Raw genomic sequence first — 16,422 nt, forward strand, 5'->3', positions numbered from 1 at the left:
TTCGAACATTTGAGACCAACTGGCTCGATTCGGTCTTATGTAGCAACATTTGAAAAGTTTTTTTTACATTGGATGAGAGTAGACGCAGAGCTAGAATATGGTATATCATACGATAGTTGAACGGGAAAATAACCACACTCAACGTCAACAAAACGTTGACAAAAGGAGATGATCGTGGACTTCAGGAAACAGCAGAGGGAGCAACAGCACTTCAACCTCAGGAGTAACTGATTTTGTGTCACTACTTTACTTTCTTGGCCAGGTCACAGTTGTAAATGAGAACTTGTTCTCAACAAGCATTCCTGGTTAAATAAAAGTTTAATTAACTTCGCTAGGGTAGGGGGCAGCATTTGGAATTTTGGATGAAAAGCTTGCCCAAATTAAACTCTTACTCAGGCCCAGAAGCTAGGTTATGCATATAATTGGTAGATTTGGATAGAAAACTCTAAAGTTTCTAAAACTGTTAAAATAAAGTCTGAGTATAACAGAACTGATATGGCAGGCGAAAACGTGAGGAAAATCCATCCAGGAAGTACTATTATTTTGAAAGACTGTTTTTCCATTGAAAGCCTATCCAGCATACAAAGACTTAGGACCCAGTTCACGATCTCTATGGCTTCTTCTACATGTTGCCAGTCTTTAGGCATTGTTTCAGGCTTTAACTCTGAAAAATTAGGGAGAAGCAGCACTTTCAATCAGTGGACAGTGGACATTTCTAGACATAAGTCCAGCGTGTGATCGGGAGCACGTCTTTGTTTCACCTTTTCAATTGACGAAGCTTTTGTCTGGTGGAAATATTGATTATTTTTGACAAAAACAACCTGAGGATTGATTTTAAACATCGTTTCACATTTTTCTGCGGACTTTTATTGTACTTTGACTGGGTGTTGAGTGCGCTTTGTGCCTTTGGATAACTGAACTAAATGCACCAACAAGAGGTTTTTGGACATAGAGGGACATTATCGAACAGAATGAACATTTGTGTAACATTGAGTCCTGGGAGTGCCACCAGATGAAGATCAAAAGTTAGTGATTCATTTAATTGCCATTTCTGAGTCCTCCCCTTGGCTGTGAAATGTCTGTATGGTTCTTGTGGCTAGGCGCTGTCCTAACAATCGCATGGTATGCTCTCGCCGTACCCGTTTTTTTTTTTTTTTTTAATCGGACACTGGTTGGATTAACAAGAAGTTTCTTTAAAATGGTGCATAATACTTGTATGTTTGAGGAATTTCAATTATGAGATTTGTGCTTGAATTTGGCGCCCTGCAATTTCACTGGATGTTGAGGTGGGACGCTAGCGTCCCAATGATACCAGAAAGGTTAAAAAACAAACATTTAAAGGCTGAAGAAATTTGGCTTGTCACCAAAAGCAAATTTACAGATGCACATTCTAGTTGAGAAAGTGTTAATTTACGACTGAGACCTGGCCAAGATGAAGCAAAGCAGTGCGACAGAAACAAGAGTTACATGGAATAAACAAGCGTAAAGTCAATAACACTATATGAAAAAAAGAGTATATACAGTGTGTGCAAATGGCATGAGGTAGGTAATAAATTGGCCATAGTAGCAAAGTAATTACAATTTAGCAGATTAACACTGGAGTGATAGATGAGCAGATGGTCTGTGTGAGTAGTGATGGTGTGCAAAAGAGCAGCAAAGTAAATAAAAACAATATGGGGATGAGGTAGGTAGATTGGGTGGGCTATTTACAGATTGACTATGTACAGCTGCAGCGAATATAGAGAGAAAGCATGGTAACCCATAGGCCCTGTAGAGAGAAAGCATGGTAACCCATAGGCCCTGTAGAGAGAAAGCATGGTAACCCATAGGCCCTGTAGAGAGAAAGCATGGTAACCCATAGGCCCTGTAGAGAGAAAGCATGGTAACCCATAGGCCCTGTAGAGAGAAAGCATGGTAACCCATAGGCCCTGTAGAGAGAAAGCATGGTAACCCATAGGCCCTGTAGAGAGAAAGCATGGTAACCCATAGGCCCTGTAGAGAGAAAGCATGGTAACCCATAGGCCCTGTAGAGAGAAAGCATGGTAACCCATAGGCCCTGTAGAGAGAAAGCATGGTAACCCATAGGCCCTGTAGAGAGAAAGCATGGTAACCCATAGGCCCTGTAGAGAGAAAGCATGGTAACCCATAGGCCCTGTAGAGAGAAAGCATGGTAACCCATAGGCCCTGTAGAGAGAAAGCATGGTAACCCATAGGCCCTGTAGAGAGAAAGCATGGTAACCCATAGGCCCTGTAGAGAGAAAGCATGGTAACCCATAGGCCCTGTAGAGAGAAAGCATGGTAACCCATAGGCCCTGTAGAGAGAAAGCATGGTAACCTATGGCTGACCGAAGATTTTACAAACTACACCACATCCAGAAAATATCATTTTTTTGCCAACTGGCCGGTCATATCAGTGAGAAACAAAGTTAGCATTGGACCCTGTCTCAGCCTTCGAATAGGACCCAGAGTTTTACCGAAGGTCATGCGATCAGGAAAAACTCCAGGCCCCAGAAGAGACAGGTATGAATTTTGACACCACGTTTAGGCTCTGTGGTGCCACCTCTGCTTTAAATACTATAACTTATACATGTCTGAAGAGCATAGAGTAACATTCTTAATACCTCACTGGGATAGCGTGACGCTTGCTTCACACCTGGCCAATAGCCAGGGAAAATGTAGAACGCCAAATTCATTAAATCACACATAAGATACCAAATTAAAGCTACACTCGTTGTGAATCCAGCCAACATGTCAGATTTCATAAAGGCTTTTCGGCGAAAGCATAAGATGCTATTATCTGATGATAGCAAAATGTCAAAGAGAGTGTAGCATCTTTCAACCATGCCGGCGCTACTCAAAACGCAGATATAAAATATAAAACATGCATTATCTTTGACGAGAATCTTTTGTTGGCACTCCAATATGTCCCATAAACATCACAAATGGTCCTTTTGTTCGATTAATTCCGTCCATATATGTCCAAATTGTCCAATTATTTGTCCCGTTTGATCCAGAAAAAAAACAGCTTCCACTTTGAACGTCACTACAAAATATCTATAAAATTAACTCTAAACTTTGCCAAAACATTTCAAACTACTTTTGTAGTACAACTTAAGGTATTTATAAACGTTAATAATCGATCAAATTGAAGACGGGTCTGTTGTCAATACAGGAGGACAAACTAATGCTACTTTTTCTATTATTTTTTTTTTTTTACATTTTATCCCCTTTTCTCCCCAATTTTCGTGGTATCCAATCGCTAGTAATTACTATCTTGTCTCATCGCTACAACTCCCGTACGGGCTCAGGAGAGACGGTCGAAAGCTATGCGTCCTCCGAAGCACAACCCAACCAAGCCGCACTGCTTCTTTAACACAGCGCGCCTCCAACCCGGAAGCCAGCCGCACCAATGTGTCGGAGGAAACACCGTGCACCTGGCCCCCCTTGGTTAGCGCGCACTGCGCCCGGCCCGCCACAGGAGTCGCTGGAGCGCGATGAGACAAGGAAATCCCTACCGGCCAAACCCTCCCTAACCCGGACGACGCTGGCCCAATTGTGCGTCGCCCCACGGACCTCCCGGTCGCGGCCGGCTGCGACAGAGCCTGGGGGCAAACCCAGACACTCTGGTGGCGCAGTTAGCACTGCGATGCAGTGCCCTAGACCACTGCGCCACCCGGGAGGCCTAATGCTACTTTCAAGTCTTGCGCAACTCTCAAACAGTACACATGACGTTACTCTACTTCCTGATGGCCTTCTTCATTGCACAAATGAATATCCTCAACCTATTTCCTAAGACTGGTGACATCCAGTAGAAGCAGTAGGAACTGAGAACAGGGTGATCAGAAATGTTGTGTTCCAATGAAAACACATTGAACAGACAGTGACATAAAAAAATAAATGGTTTGTCCTCAGGGTTTTGCTACATAAGTTCTGTTATACTTATAGACATGATTCAAACAGTTTTAGAAACTTCAGAGTGTTTTCTATCCAAATCTACTAATAATATGCATATCTTATATTCTGGGGATGAGTAGAAGGAAGTTGAAATTGGGCACGCTATTTTACCCAAAGTGAAAACTCTGCCCCCTATCCTAGAGAAGTGTAAGACAAAATATAAGATTCCATTACTCCATAGTTTAACTTGTTTTACTTACCTACTTAAATAAAAACAGGAATACTAACCATGTATTGCTTCAAAATATGTTAAAACGCTGTCAACTACCTTGTCCATTTCCCATCTGAGTCAGTTTATGTATTAGTGTAGGTTAAATGTAGGGTTAACCTTCTCAATTGGGGGGTTTTAACTTTGTAAAAATTACATTCCTTACACCGGAACTCACCTGGGAGACACACAAGTGGGACCATGAAGAAAGCTTAACCTGTTTGGGCTGCAGCGGCAGTATTGAGTAGCCTGGATAAAAGGTGCCCATTTCAAACGGCCTCGTACTCAATTCTTGCTCGTACAATATGCATATTATTATTACTATTGGATAGAAAACACTAGTTTCTAAAACCGTTTGAATTATATCTGTGAGTAAAACAGAACTCAAGTTGGAGCAAACTTCCTGTGAGGAAGTGAGAAATCTGAAATCAGGCAGGCTGTTCTAGGGTCAGTTTATTAATTTGCATGTATTCTATTGGTCGACATGCACTGCATACGCCTTCCCCTAGATGTCAGCACATAGTGAGAATTGGAATGGAGTTGCTAGGCAGATCTGAGGCCATATAAGGGCTCTTGGAACCAGGGGTGCACTCTTTTCAACATTCGCCATGACTCAAGACAGACCTCAGGGTGGCATTCTGGAAAGCTCCCGTTATAGGCCTTAGATATATCTGGCTCTGATTTTATTCGATATAGGTGTTAAGAACGTCATAATGTAGTTATTTTAAACCGAGTTATATCATTTTATATCAGTATATTGCGATTTTCGGAATTGTCTTAGTGCTGCTTTAGTGAGTTGGGCACGTCTTCGCCACATGGCTAATGTTTACTGCTAATTCCAAAGTTGAAGGCGACAATCTACAACCGAGCAACGATTCTGGACAAAGGACAACTTGCCCAAGATTCTGATGAAAGCTCAAAAAGTAAAAACTATTTATGATGTTAATTCGTTGTTCTGTTGAAAAATGTAAAACTCCTATTCCGCCATTAATTTCGGTGCGGTCTCGCTTTAACGCACGCTGTATGTCGTAGTAACGTTAATTTTAAAAATCTAACACAGCGATTGCATTAAGAACTAATGTATCTTTCATTTGCTGTCCAACCTGTATTTTAGTCAAGTTATTGATTAGTTAATGATTAGATTAGGTGCCTCTCCCAAGATTTCTCCCGACATTTTGTTGGCAGCTTGGCTACTATTCGCATTGTATAACCACGATTTGTGCCGCTAAACATGCACATTTCGAACAAACTATGTATTGTGTAATATGATGTTATAGGACTGTCATCTGAAGAAGTTTGAGAAGGTTAGTAAAAAAAATAATCTTTTGCTGGTTTATTCGTTATCGCTATTGTTGGCTTGAATCAATGCTGTTGTGTGGTTGGCTATTGTAGTAAGCTAATATAAAGCTATATTGTGTTTTCGCTGTAAAACACTTAAAATCTGAAATATTGGCTGGATTCACAAGATGCTTGTCTTTCATTTGCTGTACACTATGTATTTTTAAGAAATGTTTTATGATGAGTATTTAGGTAATTTGAGTTGGTCTCTGTAGTTATTCTAGTTGCTTTGGTGAGAGTTGTGATGGTGGCTGCAATGTAAAACTATGATTTATACCTGAAATATGCTATACAATAAATATGTTATCAGACTGTCATCTGATGAAGTTGTTTCTTGGTTAGTGACTATTTATATCTTTATTTGGTCGAAATTGTTATAGCTACCTATGCAGGGAAAAAATGGTGGGAAAAAAGTTGCGTCTTTTGCTATCGTGGTTAGCTAATAGATTTACATAGTGTCTTCCCTGTAAAACATTTTAAAAATCAGAAATGGCTGGATTCACAAGATGTGTATCTTTCATCTGGTGTCTTGGACTTGTGATTTCATGATATTTAGATGCTAGTATTTACTTGTGACGCTATGCTAGGCTATGCTAGTCAGCTTTTATACTGATGGGGGTGCACCCGGATCCGGGATTGTGTGCAAGTAGAAGTTAAGGACTGGTTTCGCAGACAGATTTCACCTAGTCCCAGACTAGAAATTATTTTGGCTGGATATTTTCCATTGATCTTGCTTTTTAGTCTAAGACTAGGCTTAATGTGTCTAGGAAAACCTCCCCATAATGTTTAAGTGAGTGGAATGATGTCTTACATGAAAAAATATGTTTACATGACCAGGTACATTAATGTGGTAAACCTACTCTAAGAGTATGAATTAGGCTGTTTGAGAAGGTTTGAATCCTAATCAACCCATCCAATGGGAGTACATCTGTTGTGGAGGTACAGTAGATGAATGACGCTTCACTCTAGCAGTAGTTAAGCCACTTATGCTGAAAAGACTAGTTTCTGCATAGGTCAAAATAGCATTTGCATTTCCTGTCTTTTCTGGCTTCAGACAAAAGCAAATATTTCCCTTTAAACAATATGTATTAAATATTCAAGCAAAGACACATTTGGAGTACCTTGGGTCTTGCAGCTGCGACCATTTGGTTCCAGCAGATATCCATGGTGACAGCGACACAGGAAGGAGCTGCGGGTGTTAAGGCAGGTGTGGCTGCAGACTGGTGGTAGGACCTCGTTACACTCGTCAACATCCACACAGGACAGACCATTAGCCTGGAGCCGGAAGCCTGCAGCACAGATGCACCTCTGTAGGAGACAGGACCACATGTCACAGCCACACTTCTGTAGGCCAACACATTGGGGTTTGTTTTAACTCACCGGTCCATGGGCTTGTGGCATGGTCTAGGGCATGTGGCTAGGGTTAAGGCGTGTTGTGTGGCATGGTCTAGGGCATGTGGCTAGGGTTAAGGCATGTTGTGTGGCATAGTCTAGGGCATGTGGCTAGGTTTAAGGCATGTTGTGTGGCATGGTCTAGGGCATGTGGCTAGGTTTAAGGCGTGTTGTGTGGCATGGTCTAGGGCGTGTGGCTAGGGTTAAGGCATGTTGTGTGACATGGTCTAGGGCATGTGGCTAGGGTTAAGGCATGTTGTGTGACATGGTCTAGGGCATGTGGCTAGGTTTAAGGCGTGTTGTGTGGCATGGTCTAGGGCATGTGGCTAGGTTTAAGGCGTGTTGTGTGGCATGGTCTAGGGCATGTGGCTAGGGTTAAGGCATGTTGTGTGGCATGGTCTAGGGCATGTGGCTAGGTTTAAGGCGTGTTGTGTGGCATGGTCTAGGGCATGTGGCTAGGGTTAAGGAGTGTTGTGTGGCATGGTCTAGGGCGTGTAGCTGGGGTCATCGTTGAGCTGCGGGTGTGAAAGATTCAGCAGGCTACAGGCATTACACACCTGGCTAAAATATTCCTGTCGCTCTGTTGGAATAACTTTCATAGATCACTTTGACACCTTCTAGAAACGGAAGATACTCTACATTGACTTAAGCCCAGCTCATAAATAGCCCACATTAACATATGTAGCCTAAGAAACAAGGTTCATGAAATTGGTAACTTGCTAGCAACAGATGATTCATATTCTGACCATCTGAAACTCACTTAGATAATACCGTTGATGATAGTGGTAGCAATACATGGTTATAACATCTACCGAAAAGACAAATGCCAACGGGGCAGTGTTGCGGTCTATATTGAGAACCACATTCCTATAAAGTTGAGGATCTCATGTTAAATACTGTTGAAGTAATAAGGCTACTTGTTTACCTGCATCACCTAAAGACCATTCTGGTGGGAAGCTGCTATAGACCAAGTGTTATCAGCCAGTATCTGGATAACATGTAAAATGCTTGATGTTATCACAGGTGTATTTTCTGGGTGACCTAAATATTGACTGGCTTTCATTAAGCTGCCAACTCAAGAAAAAGCTTCACAATAGTGCCTGCAACCTGGTTCAGGTTCAGTAAACCTACCAGGGGAGATACAGCACAGGAATGAAATCAACATGTATTGATCACATCTTCACTAATGCTTCAGATATCTGCTTTAATGCATTAAAGCAGTATCCAAATCCATTGGATGTAGTGATCACAATATGGTAGCTATATATAGGAAAACCAAAGTTCCAAAGGCTGGGCCTAATATTGTGTGTAAGAGGTCATACAAAACCTGTTGTATTGATTCCTATGACAAAGAATATTTTCTGGTCTGTGGTATGTAATTAGAAGCAACCAGATGCTGCATTTGACACAAAAAAGTCCTCAATACATCGCAGACAGGAATATAGAACTCTGGGAAGATGAAAGATGGTGATGTGTGTTTCATGATTAACTACTCATGGTGTGAGTCCTTTTGTTCACCCGACCTAGAATCAAATGCCGACCGTATACCATCAAGAGAATTCTCTTCCGTTATAATCACAGCAGTGTATTTATTCTCCCTCGAGCAGATACGACAGCCCTCAATTAACTACACTTTGTATAAACTGGAAACCACATATCCTGAGGCCATACTTATAGCAGCTAGCCAGTCTAAAAAAGCAGTTATGAGGAAACTGCTACCAAAGTTCTAACACATTGCCTGTAGTACTCGCTCTTCAAAAACTATCGACCACTATCACTCTCCCTTCTGGTATGCCTGCAAGGCCCTCCCCTGCCCTCCTTTCGGCAAGTCAGATCAAAACTCCATTCTGATTCTCCCTTCCTATAGGCAGAAACTCAAAACAGGAAGTAAGTGGTCTTGCAGGTCAATTCAACCCTGGTCTGACCAATCGGAATCCAAGCTTCAATATTGTTTTGATCAAGCGGACTGGGATATGTTCCGGGTTGCCTCAGAATAACATTGATATTTATACTGACTGAGTTCATCAGGAAGTGTATAGGGGATGTTCCCACTCACTATTAAAACCTACCCAGTCCAGAAACTGGATAGATGGCAGCAGTTGCACAAAACTGAACGTGCGAACCACCGCATTTAACCACGGCAAGGTGACTAGTCATGACTGTCCTGGAAGGATCCCAATAGGTCAGATCAGCTTGGCAATAAATAACTTCAGCCAGACCCTCTTTCAGTCGCAGAGGGGGTAGAAGGGAACTGGTGGTGGTGGTGGGGGGGGGGGGGGGGGGGGGGGGGGTGACAGCTAACACCCTGATGTAAATTAAGTACAAGAACTTTCAGCCATCTCCCTCTCCAAATTCACACAGGAATGTGCCTTTGTTAGACATTTGCTTGCCGAAACTAACACGTTCTAAAGCGAATACTGTCACAATATTTTTGCCGTAGAATGTGGGGACTGGTCAGAGGCGATCTAAAAATATAATTTGTGACCCGATTCAGGAAACTAGGCGTATGTTACATCATGACTTCACAGGAGAGATATTTGAACAAATATTTTTGGGAAGTAATTGTGTTTGAACATGAACTTTCATACGATTAAAATGGTTAAATTAGGAGCCTTGTTGGTTAACTTTAGGGATAGGGGGCAGCATTTTCACTTTGGATGAATAGCGTGCCCAAACTGAACCGCCTCCTACTCTGTCCCAGATGCTAATATGTATATTATTATTACTATTGGATAGAAAACTCTGAAGTTTCTTAAACTGTTTGAATTATGTCTGAGTATAACAGAACTCATATGGCAGGCAAACTTCCAAACAGGAAGTGGGAATTCTGAGACTGGTGTTTTTCAACTCATTGCCTATTCAAATCCCAGGAAGATATGGATTTGTTTGCACTTCCTACGCCTTCCACTAGATGTCAACAGTCTGTAGAACGTTGAATGACGTTTATACTGTGATGTGGGACCGGATGGGAGGTGTTTCAGTCAGTGGTCTGGCAGATTGCCAGTTCCTGGTTACGCGTATTCCACATGATGACGCCTTGCGTACCATTACTTCTACAGACACGAAGGAATGCTCCGGTTGGAACGTTATTGGATATAGATAACATCCTGAAGATTGATTCTCTACTTAGTTTGACAAGTTTATTCGACCTGTGATAACTTTTTGAAGTTTGTCCGACGTTATGCGTGACTTGCACAAGCATTTGGATATGTGTACTAAACACGCTAGCAAAAGTAGCTACTTGGACAAATAATTGACATTATCGAACAAAACAATTCATCGAACTAGGATTCCTGGGAGTGCATTCTGATGAAGATTATCTAAGGGAATATTTATGAAGTAATTTCGTATTTCTGTTGACTCCAACATGGCGGAGAAATGTTGTTTTATCTGAGTGCGGTCTCAGATTGCATGGTGTGCTTTTTCCATAATTCTTTTTTGAACTCTGACACCGGGGTTGCATTAAGAACAAGTGTATCTTTAATTCTATGTAAAACATGTATCTTTCATCAAAGTGTATGATGAGTATTTCTGTTATTAGATGTGGCTCTCTGCAATTTCTCCGGATATTTTGGAGGCATTTATGAACATGGCGCCAATGTAAACTAAGATTTTTGGATATAAATATGCACATTATCGAAGAAAAAATACATGTATTGTGTAATATAATGTCCTATGAGTATCATCTGATGATCAAAGGTTAGTGATTAACTCTGATTCTGTGACTCCTATCTTTGGCTGGGAAAATGGCTGTGTGTTTATTGAACTTGGTGATCTAACATAATCATGTTGTGTTTGCTGTAAAGCATTTTTAAATTCGGACACGATGGGTAGATTAACAAGACGTTTCTTTCATTTGCTGTATTGGACTTGTTAGTGTGAAAGCTACATATTTAAAAAAAACATTTTTTAATTTCCCGCGCTGCCTTTTCAGCGGAATGTTGTCGGGGGTTCCACTAGCAGAACATGTGTCCTGGAAAGGTTAAGCCACAAAACCCTAGCAACCTTCCCATTAGCCATGATTGGCTGAGATGAGTGGGCTGGACATGCCAAGAGTGGCGTTCAGATTGGTCTGCCATATTGAAGACTGTCTATTTGAGCTCGTCAGACTGTTGGTAATCAAATGCAGCTTTTTTTTTTTAAGTAGTGGAGCTGCATAAGTGTTTCTCTCCATTTTTTAAGGTTTAAGTTGAAATCAGTGGAATTAGAGTATGATAGCTAAGGAGACGAAGAAAACACCCGTCTTCAGACTACATCTTCAAAGGGGAGCCGTGGTATTGCATTCTTGATTGGGTGACGCGTCCATGATGCATGTTGATGTATACAGGTAAGATAGCTAGCTACATTCAGATACACGTTTTCTAATTCTGAGAAAGTGGTTTCATTTCAAGATAAAGTGGACTGTTAGCTAGCATTACTTGTTTCCCAGAGCCGTTTGCTTTTCTAGTTAGAGCCTAATGTTAGCTAGCTAACATTGGACCTGGTTGGTTAGCTCCCAGCACTGTGGCATTGTTGCCACTTTGTTCATTGTTTTTTAACTAACTAATGTTAGCTGGCTGCCTCGTTAGCTAACGTTGTGACATTTCTACAGCACCCATTGAATATGGCCGCGGTCAGTAAACGTCTGCAAAAAAGCGTAATGAAATTGTTGCCAGCAGAGCGGTTTAGGCTGTTTGTTATCCAGAGGTAAACAAAAATCGGCCAGAGCGTCAAATGTGCGCTCCAAGAGCAAAACGGAATGGGTGGGGCTAAAGCTTAAGAGGATGTGAACGATGTTGAATGGGTGGAGACAACGAGCTCTTCACTAGATACCAAAACATTCAAAGGCCATTTACTCAAAAGTGAGTTTACAAGTTGAGTTTAACTTTCAAAGCAGAATTACTTTCCCAAACAAGTTCACATTGCTACATAAGACCGAATCCAGGTGGTGAGTCACATTTTCTTATTTTGTGATGGCGTTGACAATAGAGGAAATACTGTGACTTGAAACATATACACACTGTGTGAAGTGAAGGTAGTTTGCCCCCGGTGATGCGTTGTGCAGACCACACCACCCTCTGAAGAGCCTTGCGGTTGTGGGCGGAGCAGTTGTCATATCAGGTGGTGATACAGCCCGACAGGATACTCTCAATTGTGCATCTGTAAAGGTTTGAGGGTTTTAGGTGGCATGCCACATTTCTTCAGCCTCTGCGTAAAGCCAGTGTGTATGTGGAGGACTCCACACCATACACGTCAGCTACTGAAATCTCTGCAACACTTAGAGCTGCAGATAGTTTCAGAATGGGTGGCAAGAAATAAGTTAGTCCAAAATATTTCAAAAACTAAAAGCAAGTTAAGGTGACTAAACTGCTTGGAGTCAAACTATTGTAAACTGTATTTTTCAAAACATATTGATACAACAGTAGCTACGATGGGGAGAGGTCTGTCCATAATAAAGCACTGCTATGCCTTAACTCTATCACCAAGGCAGGTACTACAGGACCTAGATTTGTCTCACCTGGACTACTGCCCAGTCATGTGGAAAACTGTCAAATTACAATGGGCTCAGAACAGGGCAGCACGGCTGGCCCCTTAAATGTACACAGAGCTAACAATAATAGCCAGTGTCAATTGCTCATGGCTCAAAGTAGAGGAGAGCTTTACTTCATCACTACCTGTTTTTGTAAGACGTGTTGACATGCTAAATGCACCAAGGTGTCTGTTTAAAAAAACTAGCACACAGCTCAGACAGCCATGCATACTCTACAAGGCATGCCACCAGAGGTCTCTTCACAATCCCCAAGTCCAGAACAGACTATGGGAGGCGCACAGTACTACATAGAGCCATGACTACATGGAACTCTATTCCACATCAAGTAACTGATGCAAGCAGTAGAATCAGATTTTAAACAGATACAAATAAACCTTATGGAACAGCGGGGACTTTAAGGGTCACAGGCACACACATACTAACACGTAACATGGATTTTGTTTTATAGATGTGGTAGTAGTGTGTCGTGAGGGTACACAATGTGTTGTGAAAAGTGTTATTAAATGTAATGTTATGCAGGACCGGGTTTTGAAAACCCTGGGTTGGGGTATGTGGATTGGGGTACTAACCGGTCCGTAAGGGGTGCTGACACAGTGCTGGTCACATTGGGGGGTCCCAGGGCTGGAGCAGTTGTTGGTGGAACAGCCGTGCCCCTCGTCAGATCCATCAGGACAGTTGATGATGTGGTCACACAGCAGAGAATGGTCCACACACTCTCCACTACCACACTGGTAAAGCTGGTTGGAGCACTTCACCTGGCCACCTACAGTAAAACAACAGACTAGTCCACACTCTGCCCACTACCACAGCTGGTTGGAGCACTTCACCTGGCCACCTACAGTAAAACAACAGACTAGTCCACACTCTGCCCACTACCACAGCTGGTTGGAGCACTTCACCTGGCCACCTACAGTAAAACAACAGACTAGTCCACACTCTGCCCACTACCACAGCTGGTTGGAGCACTTCACCTGGCCACCTACAGTAAAACAACAGACTAGTCCACACTCTGCCCACTACCACAGCTGGTTGGAGCACTTCACCCGGCCAACTACAGTAAAACAGACTAGTCCACTCTCCCCACTACCACAGCTGGTTGGAGCACTTCACCTGGCCAACTACAGTACAACAGACTGGTCCACTCTCCCCACTACCACAGCTGGTTGGAGCACTTCACCTGGCCACCTACAGTAAAACAGACTAGTCCACTCTCCCCACTACCACAGCTGGTTGGAGCACTTCAACTGGCCAACTACAGTACAACAGACTGGTCCACTCTCCCCACTACCACAGCTGGTTGGAGCACTTCACCTGGCCACCTACAGTAAAACAACAGACTGGTCCACACTCTGCCCACTACCACAGCTGGTTGGAGCACTTCACCTGGCCAACTACAGTAAAACAACAGACTGGTCCACACTCTCCCCACTACCACAGCTGGTTGGAGCACTTCACCTGGCCAACCACAGTAAAACAGACTAGTCCACTCTCCCCACTACCACAGCTGGTTGGAGCACTTCACCCGGGCCAACCACAGTAAAACAGACTAGTCCACTCTCCCCACTACCACAGCTGGTTGGAGCACTTCACCCGGGCCAACTACAGTAAAACAACAGACTGGTCCACACTCTCCCCACTACCACAGCTGGTTGGAGCACTTCACCTGGCCAACCACAGTAAAACAGACTAGTCCACTCTCCCCACTACCACAGCTGGTTGGAGCACTTCACCTGGCCAACCACAGTAAAACAGACTAGTCCACTCTCCCCACTACCACAGCTGGTTGGAGCACTTCACCTGGCCAACCACAGTAAAACAGACTAGTCCACTCTCCCCACTACCACAGCTGGTTGGAGCACTTCACCTGGCCAACCACAGTACAACAGACTGGTCCACACTCTCCCCACTACCACAGCTGGTTGGAGCACTTCACCTGGCCAACCACAGTAAAACAGACTAGTCCACACTCTGCCCACTACCACAGCTGGTTGGAGCACTTCACCTGGCCAACTACAGTACAACAGACTAGTCCACTCTCCCCACTACCACAGCTGGTTGGAGCACTTCACCTGGCCAACTACAGTACAACAGACTAGTCCACACTCTCCCCACTACCACAGCTGGTTGGAGCACTTCACCTGGCCAACTACAGTACAACAACAGACTGGTCCACACTCTCCCCACTACCACAGCTGGTTGGAGCACTTCACCTGGCCAACCACAGTAAAACAACAGACTGGTCCACACTCTCCCCACTACCACAGCTGGTTGGAGCACTTCACCTGGCCAACTACAGTACAACAGACTAGTCCACTCTCCCCACTACCACAGCTGGTTGGAGCACTTCACCTGGCCAACCACAGTAAAACAACAGACTGGTCCACACTCTCCCCACTACCACAGCTGGTTGGAGCACTTCACCTGGCCAACTACAGTACAACAACAGACTAGTCCACTCTCCCCACTACCACAGCTGGTTGGAGCACTTCACCTGGCCAACTACAGTACAACAGACTAGTCCACACTCTGCCCACTACCACAGCTGGTTGGAGCACTTCACCTGGCCAACTACAGTACAACAACAGACTGGTCCACACTCTGCCCACTACCACAGCTGGTTGGAGCACTTCACCCGGCCAACTACAGTAAAACAACAGACTAGTCCACTCTCCCCACTACCACAGCTGGTTGGAGCACTTCACCTGGCCACCTACAGTAAAACAGACTGGTCCACACTCTCCCCACTACCACAGCTGGTTGGAGCACTTCACCTGGCCAACTACAGTACAACAGACTAGTCCACACTCTCCCCACTACCACAGCTGGTTGGAGCACTTCACCTGGCCAACTACAGTACAACAGACTGGTCCACACTCTCCCCACTACCACAGCTGGTTGGAGCACTTCAACTGGCCAACTACAAATGTAACCATAACACTGTAAGCTCACATCCGGCCTCGTCACTGTAGTCCTCACAGTCCTTCTGTCCATCACACCTCCAGGTCGAAGGGATACACTGGCTCCTAGAGCCACAGCTCCACTGGAACTCCCCACACGTCACTGGAGACACCTTACAGTTCTGAAATTTACACAGATTTTAGAGATGGGGTTAAGATAAAAGGATTGTGCGAGATTATGGCAATTAACCTAGCATGCTAGTTTGTATTGGTTTCCAAAACTACCTTGGACTTCCTTAAAAGTGGTATCCATGAGTTCATCTGGCTGTGGGTAAGTATATAAATGTTTTGCACAATCTTTTTAAAGTGAAGGTTAATATTAGGCGGGGTCCTCACCCTCTCGTCTGAACCGTCCTGGCAGTCCTGCTCCCCATCACACAGCCATTCCTCCACCAGACATTCATGGCTGTTTGGGCAGCGGCGCTCCGGGGGACAGTGGGGGGGTTTGGCACAGCCCGCCTCGTCAGAATGGTCTCCGCAGTCTGCATGGCCGTCACAACGGAAAGCCTCAGACACACACTGACCATTAATGCACTGATACTGCTGCTGGCCACAAGGCTTTGCCACTGGGAGGAGAGAGATGGCAGAAGCAGAGGAGAGCAATGATTGCAAAAACGAAGTAGAAACGGGTTCTGATCAAGGTGGAAATGGGTTATGAAACAGAAACGCGTCAGTGGAAATGGGTTCTAATCAACGTGGAACCACATCGGTGGAAATGGGTTCTAAACACCCATTACAATGGAAACGTTTTTTAGAGATCAGGCTCATACCACAGTCTTCCTCATCAGAGCCGTCCACACAGTCTCTCTCTCCGTCACAGAGGAAGGTTTCTGGGATACAGCGGCTATTGTTGTCACAGCGATGACTGCAGCTCTTGGTGGGCTTGAAGCAGTCCATTTCATCAGAACGGTCCTGGCACTGTGCCTTCCCATCACAAACCTGCTGCTGGTCGATACACTTCTTCCCATGAGCACACTGGAACTGACCTGAGGTAGGAACCAATGAGCACACTGGAACTGAGCTAACAACCAATTAGCACACTG

At 44.0% G+C, this 16,422-nt stretch overlaps 1 protein-coding gene across 1 annotated transcript in view; it reads right to left on the reverse strand.

The window, feature by feature from the left end:
- The window catches only part of LOC129819113 (low-density lipoprotein receptor-related protein 2-like), a 90,024-nt gene that overhangs the window by 34,059 nt on the left and 39,543 nt on the right, over window positions 1-16,422 (reverse strand). The window contains exons 25-29 of the mRNA XM_055875681.1: window positions 16,150-16,365; window positions 15,716-15,945; window positions 15,372-15,501; window positions 12,992-13,185; window positions 6,622-6,808 (exon numbers count right to left, since the gene is read on the reverse strand). Coding sequence (XP_055731656.1) covers window positions 6,622-6,808; window positions 12,992-13,185; window positions 15,372-15,501; window positions 15,716-15,945; window positions 16,150-16,365 — 957 coding nt within the window. The remainder of the gene's footprint in view (window positions 1-6,621; window positions 6,809-12,991; window positions 13,186-15,371; window positions 15,502-15,715; window positions 15,946-16,149; window positions 16,366-16,422) is intronic.

The sequence above is a fragment of the Salvelinus fontinalis genome, chromosome 21 (genome assembly GCF_029448725.1).
Source record: "Salvelinus fontinalis isolate EN_2023a chromosome 21, ASM2944872v1, whole genome shotgun sequence".
Classification (NCBI taxonomy): Eukaryota; Metazoa; Chordata; class Actinopteri; order Salmoniformes; family Salmonidae; genus Salvelinus; species Salvelinus fontinalis.